General features: G+C 48.9%; 1 protein-coding gene across 1 annotated transcript in view; it reads left to right on the top strand.

Annotated features, from left to right (window-relative positions):
• Positions 1-12,210, top strand: part of LOC104999631 (EGF-like module-containing mucin-like hormone receptor-like 2) — a 317,660-nt gene that overhangs the window by 14,940 nt on the left and 290,510 nt on the right. Inside the window, 11 exon segments of the mRNA XM_010855196.1 lie at positions 1,589-1,642; positions 1,957-2,076; positions 2,623-2,778; positions 6,103-6,234; positions 7,805-7,951; positions 8,038-8,084; positions 8,198-8,275; positions 8,675-8,852; positions 10,906-11,013; positions 11,196-11,416; positions 11,607-11,786. Coding sequence (XP_010853498.1) covers positions 1,589-1,642; positions 1,957-2,076; positions 2,623-2,778; positions 6,103-6,234; positions 7,805-7,951; positions 8,038-8,084; positions 8,198-8,275; positions 8,675-8,852; positions 10,906-11,013; positions 11,196-11,416; positions 11,607-11,786 — 1,421 coding nt within the window.

Below are 12,210 nucleotides of genomic sequence, written 5' to 3'. Positions count from 1 at the left end.
TAACACCTTCACAGCAATATCCAGACTAGTGTGAGACCAAATATGTGGGTACAGCGGCCCAGCCACATTACTACATAAAATTAACCATAATATCAACTAAACCTTATTAGTCTTCAGTCATCTACAACTGAAATAAAGCTCATGCCATTATGCTATTACTACCATTGCACTCATTTGATCAAACCAGTCAGTTCTAAAGAATATCAACTCTGAATATTCTTTGAAAGGACTGATGCTGAAGCTGAAGCTCCAATACTTAGGCTACCTGATGCAAAGAGCTGACACACTGGGAAAAAAAATGCTGATGCTGGGGAAAATCGAGGGCATGAGGAGAAGGCGGCAATAGAAGAGGAGATGTTTGGATAGCATCATTGACTCAAGGGACATGAGCTTGAGCAAAATCTGGGAGGTAGTGGAGGACAGAGAAGCCTGATGTGCTGCAGTCTATGGGGCCACAAAGAGTTAGACACGACTTAACAACTGAAGAACAACTCATTTTGCATTGGGGAAACTGTGCTTCAAAGGACAGGTGACATTTCCAAAGACAAGTGGCCACCAAGTGAAAGTTTGTATGCAGACTTGGGTCTTCAAATCCATTCTCCACCAGGATCCTCTGTCACATAACAGTGTTGAAATGGCAGTACAGCCTGAAGAGGAATTCTTTTTTATCTTTGCCTCAGAAGAAATATCCTGTAAAGCACACAGCTCTGAAAAGATTTTTCTTAGGGTTCAACTTCTCACTTGGATGGGATGACAGACTGGGTACTGTTTGTAGGTAGACTTGATCCCTTTACACCCACAGTGGTTTCATATCACAAAGCCTACTGCTGTCAGTGATTCATTTCAGGCCTGGACTGAGATCAAGGAGAGGAGCTGTGCCCTCAGTGCACTACAGAAAGGCCAGGAGCTCATCTGCAGGGAACCATAGCAGCCACAGCTGCTGAACCTAGAGAGGCCACTTATCCAGGGCAGACTGGATCTACATGCAGATACCTTAGTTCTCATATCTACCTGTCCTCACCCTCTCCTGATCCCAGGGTTCCATGTCCTACTGACATCATCATGAGGTAGGGCTTGGACTGTGTAACTCCAAACTTGGACCGCAATATCCATGCTCTTCCTATGTGTCCTGAAACATGTAACTTCAACAGAAGAAACCATCCTGGAGAGAAATCCAGAGAGATTTCGGCCACTGCCAGAGGACCAAGAACCTGAGTATGGGCAAAGGCACCAATCTGAGGACTTTCTTCCTCCTTCAAATATGCACCCTCATTTGGGAGAGGTTGGGGTTTCTAAGATGTGTCCTTGTCATCAGCTCTCTGTGTATACTCTGTACCTTTACATCTAGCACCTGAGGTTCCATGAGGGCTGTGCCTGTCAGTAACTGATTCCTTGGGGAGTCCCAGGAGATGCAGGGGAAAGGCAGAGTCCTCAGTTCTGTGCAAAGCACAGGAACCTTGGGGAGGCTGCTGGAAAGTGGTGGGCAGTGGAGACACCACCATCTCCCCAGGATGCAGTGGCCACATGGAAAGGGTTGAAACTGAAGCTCCATTTTCCTATGTTTGTCATCTCTGTCTTTCTGCCCCAGGACTCTTGGTGCTGCTGCTGTTCCCAATGGGACCTACAGCCCAGAACAGTAAAGGTGAGTCTGGGGAAAGGTGGAGAATGCATGCCAGGGTCTGGGTTCTCTCACCGACAAGGGAGAAAAGGAGACTTATTTTTCAAGTGAGGTTCAGAAATGGTTCTCTGGGAACAAGAGAAGTTGTTTCTTCTACCCAAATGCCCAGAGTGTTCTGAGCTCTTCCCCTTTGGATAGCATTGTCTCTCCCCCTTCCTCCCTCCCTTCCTCCCATTCATGCTTCCTTCCCTACTGCCCATGGACCCCCAGATGATAGCTTTCTTTCATTCTCTGGAACTTCTGATGACGGTCTCCATCCCCACTTCTGCCCCCCACAGCCTGCGCTCTGCGATGCCCTCCAAACTCCTCATGTGTCAATGGTACTGCCTGCCGCTGTGCTCCAGGATTCATTTCTTTTTCTGGGGAGATCTTCACGGACCCCTTGGAAAGCTGTGATGGTACGAAGACTTGGGGCGGTTGCAGGACATGCAGAGAATGTGGGGTACAGCCCAGTACCCATAGGAGACATGGATATTCGATGGGTGCCTCAGGCTTTGTCCTCAGAACTGTCAAGCACAGAAAAAAGAAAAACAAAAATACAAAGGTGGAGAGATGAGACATGAATAACGTGAATAATCCTGGCTTTCTGGAGAGGAGCTAGGTCTTCAGGAGTCTGGAGTCTGAGCCTCAGTTTGTCCTTTCAGGACTGAGGAGGGAGATGCAAAACTTCTACCCACTCCCCACTTCAGCACTGCCCACTGTGTCCCAATCTGGGGTGCCAGTCAGAGGGCTAGGAAGATCAGAGCTGACTGCACAAGCTTCAGGGATGGCTTGTTCCAGCTGCATCCTAGACTCAGCAGTATTGACCAAGAGTCTAAATCGTTCCAGAGAGACATGGATTACATATCAGGCCCAGTGCTGCAGAGTCAGGTAGGGGATGGGGATCTCTGTCTTGAGGGGACACACATCTTTGGGAGGTGACCCTTTGCCCTGTTGTGTTCCAGACATCAATGAGTGTGGACCGCCCTCACCAGTGTACTGTGGAAGTTCAGCAGACTGCCAGAACACGGAAGGGGGCTACTACTGCACATGCAGCCCAGGATATGAGCCTGTTTCTGGGGCAATGATCTTCCGGAATGAGAGTGAGAACACATGTCGAGGTAAGAATGAGGCTGCATTTCCTGCCTCTCATTTTTGACGTTTCAGGGCCGAAATGCTGAGTCATTTCTGAAGCATCCAGGGGACAGGACCTTGGTTACAGGTGTAGCACCCAGGTCTGAGTTGGGACAGTTTACAGGTATCTGTCCCACCTGCACAGAGAGGCAGATGGTACGAGCCAAGGACCCAGGTCCCGGCTTTGCCACCTGAGAGCTGCATGTGTGACACTGGCCAGGACACTTTTTCAGAAATCACTGTTAACATGGGAGATGTGATAATATTATTGTGATTTTCTGTTTTCTTTTTTAAGTACCCCTATCTTGCACAAATAAAAACAAAAGCAACTTTGCCAAGATCACTACGTGACCTTGGACAAGTTAATTCACCTCTCTCTGTGCCCCAGCTTACCTAACTATAAAAAATGCGGGCAGGAGGAATTATGGTGTTTACCTCATAGAATTGCTGGAAAGGTATATGAGGTCACAAAGCACAAAACACTGATGGCTGTTGGGATTTTAAATTATAGTCATCATGATCTAACATACCCTCTCCATGATGGGCATCCTTGGGGGCTCTGCCCCAGGGTGGGTGCTCAGGAGCAGCTGTCCTGCCCACTGTCTCACCAGGACCAGGAGGAGCATGGCCTCCACACATCACCAGGCTTTGCCCCACTTCCAGGGGGAGCAGGCAGGTAGGGAAAGGGGCAAGGGGCCAGCAGTGGGTCAGACAGGACTCCAGAGAGGGGTCCATGAAGAGGGATACACCTGAATACTGAGGGTGAGGAGGGGAGGAGAGAGAAGGTGGGAGGTGAGAAGAATGCTGAGCTCAGGGTACAGAGGACTCTGAAGAGGGTTCTTTGACCACCCTGCTACAGGGAGAAGAGCCAGTGACTGTGGGCCCAGTCCCTTCCCTCCTGCCCTGCAGACAGAGGGCAGCAGAGCCTCCCCAGTGGGAGGAAAGAGGGGACCTGCATCTGTGTGGAGTCCCTGCTAGCCTATAGCAGCCTCGGTGGGTGGCTGTTGTGCTTGAACTCATGACCTGGTCAGAAGACAGAGCCTTCAGTAAATTAGTAATGGTCCCTCATCTCCAGGCCTACTGTGTGTTTGGGGAATGGAGACTGAGTTGACCTTCTGCCCCCAATTTGCCTCATTGGCCAGATACTCTTGTGCAGTAAGCAACCTGCACAACTGCACATGGTGATCATTGATCCCACTCAGTGTGTCTGCACTAAGGGGGCTGCTCACCCATTGTTGTGAGACCCTCCAGAGACAGAGATGTAGAAGACTGATGTGGGAGGGGACCTCAACAGACCTCAAGGTGGATGACAGGGAGAGAGCCACCTGCTGGTTTGCATCAAAACCTTCTGCCTGAAGACCTAGATCTGTGACAGGCTCAGCTGAATTGTCTTACTCTCCCCACCTCAGCATTCCAGCCCTCACTGCACCCAAGTACATCTCCATCCATGTTCAGGCCATGAGGTCTGCCATGAGAAGAAGACCTGGGCTGGGTCCCTGGGCTCCTTGTTCAACTTTTCCAGGCATCAGATGGCTGTCTTGTGTGCCTGTCTAGTCTCCCAACCCTCTCTGAACCCCAAGACTCAGAACCTCTGCAAAGGGTCTCTTCTGGATGTTCAGAACATCCCACTGTCACATGGCCTCTTATCTTCTTAAAACAAAAGAGGGAGTGACATTCAAGATATTCAGTGCGGTCACAGCACAGTGTGTTTCATAACACTATCTGTCCTCATTGCCACTGTTAGTGCTGTCTGGGAGAAGACCTGCGCCCACTGGGGCTTCTGAGACCCTGGGTCATGGTGGACTCTGGGGCCCCATCCAGAAATGTGAGAGGAGGAAGACTCAAGGAATGCTCCCCATTCCTTGAGTCCCCACCCATCACTGACCCTGCCGGCAAACTGCCTGGAGAAGATGTCTCCTGGCACCCTGATGCAACATCTCAACTGCTCAGCTTCCATTTATTTCCCCATCCAAGGCTCCACCTGACCCTCTCCCATAATTTCAGTTCATGGGCCTGAGGTAGCTCTGATGACTGCGGCCTGGGAGGATGTTGTGTCAGGGGTGTGGCAGGATGACATCAACCCCCAACTCACTGGAAGAATCAGGTAAATGAAGAGGTTTTCCATCTGGTCTCAGTGATAAGCTGTCACCAGGGACCATTTCCTCCGGTCTGACCCTCTACTAAGGAGGTCAACCCAGACTGCACAATGACCCAGACCATGTGAGGACAGAAGGTGGAGGCTGAGCCCCACCCAGCAGTGTGCACATGTCCACATCTCTAGTGGGAGGCCAAGTGTCAAGATGGCAGAAACACCTGCCACCCTTCGCCCATGAGCACCTTCTCCCTGCTCCAGCCACCCAGCCCTCGCCCATCATGAGCCTTGCTCAGCTGTGGATTCTCATCACTTCCTGCAAGTCTGGGGTATGCCTTCATGGGAATCAGATAAAGGCACCTTCACAGCCCTAAAGCTGACTATCCAGACAACAAACCCAATGTCCAGCACAGCCTGGTGCCCACTGAGCTTCCCTGGTAGCTCAGAGGTTAAAGCATCTGCCTGCAATGCAGGAGACCTGGGTTTGATCCCTGGGTCGGGAAAATCCCCTGGAGAAGGAAATGGCAACCCACTCCAGTATTCTTGCCTGGAGAATCCCATGGACAGAGGGGCCTGGTGGGCTAGTCCACAGGGTCGCAAAGAGTCGGACACGACTGAACGACTTCACTTTCACTTTCATTTTCTATGCAACTGCCCACAAGCCTCATCCTTGAGCTGCATGACTCAGGGGTGGGTCTTCATCCATGTCCACAGAGCTGGAGTCTCAGAGTTAGCATGAATGGAAAAGCACTGTCCTGCCAGGGTCAGCAAGATCCAAGTAGAACTCAGTGGCAGCATTTGCCCTGGGGAAGTCAGGACAAAGTGCATCACTGGGAACCAAGATGGGCCCTGCTCAAGGAACAAAGCTGTACTCGGTTACCAAGAAGACCCACCCAGGCCTTTGTCCAAATCTTTAGCCTTGGACATGGGCAGCTGTGATGCCCCCATCCCAGCTGGGTTATTCCCAGGGAGGCTCACGGAGTCAGAGATAGCAGATTGGGTAACTGGGCCGCTTATGGCCACTTCTAGACAACAGAACTTCCGGGTCACCATGCTCATCCATAGCATAACTCAATATGAATGAGGAGAGGCCCCCACTCACCAAGTAAGAGAGAGCAGGCCCTTTTAGATGCTTCTATGCTGAAAAACGTGGCTGACATCCAGACCAGAAGGCTGTCCACAGCAGCAGGTATCCATCACACTCTACTTCCCCTTGCAGACGTGGACGAATGTCAGCACAGACCCCGAGTCTGTAAAGACCTCAGCGTCTGCATCAACACTGAGGGCAGCTACACCTGCCAGTGCCCACCCGGCTTGGAGTTCACCCCAGAGGACCCGAGGCATTGCACAGGTAGACCCTCGGAAGACAGCGTGAGGCAGGCCTGGAGCTGGGGAAGGAGCTGGGGTGGTTCAGGGACCCCCAAGAATGAGGGAGACGAGACTCAGGTTCCTGTGACACCAAGGGCCTGCTGGGGCCCTGCCCAAGGATCACCTCCTCAAATGGTCCCACCACAGACCAGGGAGACAGCAGAGCCTTCTGGACCTGGGGTTTCTTTGTAGAGTTCCCTGCCCCCCAAGAACATCCCCAGACCTCACCCCTTCTGCATCTGCTACATTTGAGCAGAGGGAGGTGTCACTTCTGGCTTTCAGAGGGGGAACCTCAGTCCAGGGCTAAAGAGAATGTGAGTAAGAGCCTTGATGGGGAAGTCGAGCTTCCATGACTCAGTTTCTATCTTTGCCTCATTTTCCTTCTTAAAAATAGGGACAATGTCCCAGCTGGAGTCATCTTAAGGGAAGCTGCCATGACAAGCTTTGGCAATGAAGAGGCAGCAGCACTATGAGGAGAGCTGTGTCTTCAGCACAGTGACGAGCTGGGAGACCTGGGCTACACAGGACTGGTCCTCTGGGTTCTGTTCTAATAAAGGCAGGGATGCAGCTCCAGATGGCAGTGGTGCCTCCCCCTCACCCACCGCATCACATGTGGTCATGATCAGTGCTACAACCTCCCTGGTTAGAAGCCCACAGAGCCTCCTGCACCAGACATGAAGGGATTCAGCTTGGTCTGGGATTACACCTGCACCCACAAAGTTGTCCCCATCCACCCTGCAGGGAAGGATCTGAGCTTATGGAACTTTTGCATTAGAAAATGCTATCACACATTTGTAACCCAGCAGGCCAAGTAACTTGCAGACAGAGGGTGTCCTCAGAGCGCAGCGCTAAGAAATCTGAGAAGGGGCTTGAAGAATGGGTGCAGTGAGTGAAGGGGGGTAGCTCTGATCTTCTGGCTTTTTCCTCAGATGTGAATGAATGCACCTCTGGGAGAAACCCATGCCACAGCTCCGCCCACTGCCTCAACTCCGTGGGCAGCTTTGAGTGCTGCTGTCACACTGGCTGGAAGCTGATCCAATGGCCCAAACAGCACAGTCTGGTTTAGATTGTTTAAAGGTTTAGAGCTCAGGGGCTACACTCTTGGAGACCCTCACTCAAAACATCTAATCACATACTCATTGGTACCCACAGAAACCAAACAGAAAGATCACTGGGGGTCCCCTGCTGTGTAAGGTGTTACACATTTTGAGGCTAAATGTGAAAAGATCTTGGAGGGGTGGGGGGTCCTAGAGAAGGAGCTGGGGTACCAAGCAGAAGGCTCCCAAGGACCCCAGGCAATAGCTAATTACCAACTGGAAAGAGGATATTTCAGTATTTTCACAAATGTACTTGTCTCATCTGCTGTCTGTCAGAACTCTACACACTTCCTATATATATTTTCACAGCATCCACTACTCAAGGATGTGCTGTCCTTGATTCTAGGAGGTGGTGTCACCTCCTGGGGAACTAATATGGGAAAAAAGAGGGGCACAAGGAGGACAGGGGCCTCACAGGACTGAGGCAGAGTCTGACCCCCTCCTTCTTGTCCCCAGATGTGGATGAGTGCAGCTCCCGGCAGCATCAGTGTCACAACTCCACCGTCTGCATCAACACTGTGGGTTCATACACGTGCCACTGTCGCCAAGGCTGGGAGCCTAAACCTGGATTCTGGGATAAGCAAATGAACACCATCTGTAAAGGTACCTGTCCTACCCTGATCTAAGACCCACCCACAGCAAACACAGACACTGCCACACCTAATGAGTTGCTCACCTGTCCCCTGCAGAGATCTCCTTCCCCACCTGGACTGCTCTCTCTGGAATCAAGAGCCAGGTGAGTGGCCCCAAAGGGACAGGCAGCAGGAAATCTCTCCACAAAGCCTGTTCATTTCCCCCAAGCTCCCACACTCACATGAGGCTCTCTGACCACCTTGTCTTCTCCCCTAGGCGCTCTCTCACTTCTTGAACAGAATCCAGGATCTGGGCAGAAACTTCAGTTCGGCCTCTGTCCTGAACACTGTTCGGGTAAGGGCTGGACCCAAGGGAGGCAGGCAGAAGCATCCCATAGAAGCCTTGGGAAACTTTGATCTGGAAAGGGACACCCCAACAACAATGGCACACTCTCCCACAGGGTGGGTGGGAAGAGTGGACATGCGTAGTGACTACTGAACACCATGGCACATCTACTAATGCCCTTTCCTTTCTCTACTTCTGGATATTGGGTTTACATCATCCTTGACACTAATGAAAAAGCTTGACCTCTGAGTGGCTGGATTGAAGCGGCAAAAATCACCCAGGAAATCCCACCCAGTACCACCTGTATCACACAGACAGTCACTTTGGTCTGTTCTCTGTGACTGGGTCATAACTTCATACGGCCTCTCAGATGCATGGGCTACTGGCTTTGTGTCCCCATCCCCCCAGGACCTCGTACAGGAGACGGGTGATTTGCTGGAGACCCCTGGGGACCTGAAAACCCTGCCCTTCTCAGAGCAGCACTTTGTGGTCACTAACCTGCTCTTTGGCCTGGAAAATGTCCTGAGAGGGGTGAGCAAGGCACTGCCTAAAGGGTCATTTACCTTCAATTCATCTGCAGGCATAGGTAAGTCAGTACCTGAGTCTGACTGCAGGTTCCTGCTTTGCTTGTTCCCTGCCTCCTTGCTCTTCCAATCCCACTAGAACAAAGTGACCATGCTTATATCTCCCTTTAATGTCATAAACAAATTAAAATAAAAGGTTAAGGGCAAAATCGTTGAGAGGGATTAATAGGTACAAACTTGTAGTTGTGAAATAAATAAAAGGATGTAAGGTACAGAATCTGGGGAAGGAAATGGCAACCTGCTCCAGTATTCTTGCATGGGGAATCCATGGACAGAAGACCCTGGAGGGCTACAGTCCAGGGGTTTGCAAAAGTCAGACACGACGTAGTGACTAAACCACCACCAACGATGTTCAGCATAGGGAATGTAGTCAATAATATATGGAAATGAGTGGTAACTAGAGTTAGTGTGGTGATCATTTTGTAATGTATGATAATATCAAATCATTGTATTGTACATCTCAAACTATTATAATATTCTAGTTCACTTGCACTTCAGTGAAAAACAGAGAGAAAAAGAGGTTAAAAATAAATGAAAAACTAAACTTTCATTGTAAAATGAAGTGTCAGCAAAGGAAATAATTATACTGAAGAATTTATGATAAAATATAAATGGCTTCAAAACAAGACCACCTGCTGTCTCAGATGGTAAAGAATCTGCCTGCAATGCAGGATACCTGGGTTCAATCCCTGGGTCAGTAATATCCCCTAAAGAAGGAAGAGGCAATCCACTCCCAGTACTCCTGCCTGGAGAATCCCAAGGACAGAAGAGTCTGGTGGGCTACAGTCCATGGGATTGCGAAGAGTCAGACAAGAGTCACTAATACTTTCACTGTCTTTTCAAAAGAAAACAAGGTATTAAATTTGGAAGTGTATAAATTTAGTATTATTTGCTATTTAAGTCTGATTTGTTTTATTAAGTTGAAATGCACTTAATATAAATTCACCATTTTAACCAGAGTGTACAATTTGGAGACATGTAGTAGTGTATTCACAGAGGTGTATAACCTTCACCTCTATTTCTAAAACAGTTTCATAATCGTAAAGGTATTCTCTGTCCACTAAACAGTCACAAATTTCTCCTTTCCTTCAGCCCTGGCAATCAGTTATTGGTTTTCTGTCCCTATGGATTTCCATCCTGGATAGTTCCTATAAATAGAAATAAATATATTATATTTCCTATAAACATTTGGGTTGTTTCTACCTTTTGACTGTTGTGAACAGTGCTACTGTGCATATTGATATATAGGTATCAGCTTGAATATCTATTTTAATTCATTTGAGTCACAAAGCTAGGAGTGGTATTGCTGAGTTATGCAGTAGTTCTATTTTCAACTTTTTGAGAAACTACCTAACTATTTTTGCAAAGTGGCTATTTTTCCATTTTCCATTGTCAACAGCAATGTACAAGAGTTCCAGTCTCCTTATTGTCAGTGACACCGGTTGCTTCCATTTTTTTTTCTGTCATTATAGCCATTCTAGTAGCTGTCAGGAGAGATTGCATCATGGTTTAATCTGCATTTCTCTAGTACCTAAGGATGTTTAATATTTTTTATGTCATTGTTGAGCATTTTTGTACCTTTCTTGGAAATATGTCTACCTACTCAAGTCCTTTTGCCTATTTTTTTTTTCTTTTGGCCATGGCATGCAGCATGCAGGATCTTAATTCCCTTACCAGGGACTGAACCCAGGTCACCACAGTGAAAGCCCAAGTTCTAACCACTAAATGGCCAGGAATTCTCCATCATAATAATTAAACACATATACTATATAAACACATAGAGTATATCTGTCTTATTGAAAAAGACCCTGATGCTGGGACAGATTGAAAGCAAAAGGAGAAAGAGGCAGCACAGCATGAGATGGTTAGATAGAAATCACTGACTCAATGGACATGAATTTGATCAAACTCCATGGGTTAGTGAAGCACTGGGAAGCCTGACATGAAACAGTCCACGAGGTTGCAAAGAGTTGGACACAACTTAGCAACTGAACAGCATGGTGTTATAGTCATCAAAACAATCACAATTACTAATCTAACTCCCACAATTCATAGAACTGTCACTGGAGGTGCAGGCGCCAAGCTACAGGAATATCACCTTGATTCAGAAACAGACAAAGATGATGCTGACCTGGGATACAGTGCGTGATTCTGGTGACTCAGGTAATGGCTGAGACAGTGGGTAAGTCTTCACTGTGTGTCAAGATGCCCAAGGATATGACAAATGGGATATTGAAGTTTAAAGGGAATTATGGGGTATGGTGGGGCAAAAGGAAAGAGTCCATCTGTAGAAGAAGAGGTCCTTTCAGACACTGCAAGATGTCAACCTTAGCCTTGTCCTGCAGGTCTTGCTGTGGTGGGCCTCCTGTCCACTCCAGGGATGGACAGATTCCTGGCGGAGGCCCCTCTGGTCCTGGATGCTGAGGAACTGACAACTCTACATGAGACACACAGGGGTTTGCTGCAGGAAACCTCCCACATCCTGCTGTCGGATGTCATATCTGCCTTTATCACCAACAAGGACACTGAGAACCTCAGGTCCCCAGTCACCTTTGTCTTCCAACATGTGAGTCCAGATAGGATGGAGTGGTGGGTGTGGAACAGGACTGAGTCCTGGGCCCAGCCTTGGGCTTCAGGGGGCTGTGCCATGGGTGCATAAACTGTTTAGGAAAGCCCTTCACAAGCTAGCTTTGGGTCAGCATTTCTGAGCAACAGAACCCCGAACTCACATCCACTTCCTCTTCCTGTTAACACAGTCAGTGACCCCTGGGCCAAGAGAGAAGGTGCACTGTGTGTATTGGGAGCATGGCCAGAATGGAAGTGGCCATTGGGACACCAGAGGCTGCTGGGTGACCAGCACCAGAGACAATAGCACCACCTGCCAGTGCAGCCACCTCAGCATCTTTGCTGTCCTCATGGCCCACTACAGTGTTCAGGTGAGAACCCTCAGACAGGCAGCATCCAAGGGCTACTGCTGCTGCTGCTGCCTCATTTTAGTCGTGTGCGACTCTGTGCGACCCCATAGACGGCAGCCCACCAGGTGTAACAAATTCCCCCACACACAGCAGCTTTAGAAACATACATTTATTATTATCTCACAGTTTCTTCAAGTTAGCAAATAGTCGTGGTTCAGATGAGCTCTCTGTTCAGGTTCCTACAAGTCTTATAAACCTTTCATCAGAAAATTGGGGTCGTCCCCTAACTCCCTGATTTCAGTTTCTGGTGTTAGTAGGACTGAGGTAGTGTTTTATTTATCTCTGGCAGCAGAGAACCAGGCTCAGTTCCCATGGTTGCCTGCATTGCTTCTCATCTGTTGCTGTTGTTCAGTTGCTAAGTCATGTCCCTTACCTTGCGACCCCA

The sequence above is a fragment of the Bison bison genome, unplaced genomic scaffold (assembly GCF_000754665.1).
Source record: "Bison bison bison isolate TAMUID 2011002044 unplaced genomic scaffold, Bison_UMD1.0 scf7180017864358, whole genome shotgun sequence".
NCBI classification, from domain to species: Eukaryota; Metazoa; Chordata; class Mammalia; order Artiodactyla; family Bovidae; genus Bison; species Bison bison.
This window is presented reverse-complemented; position numbering and strand designations above follow the sequence as displayed.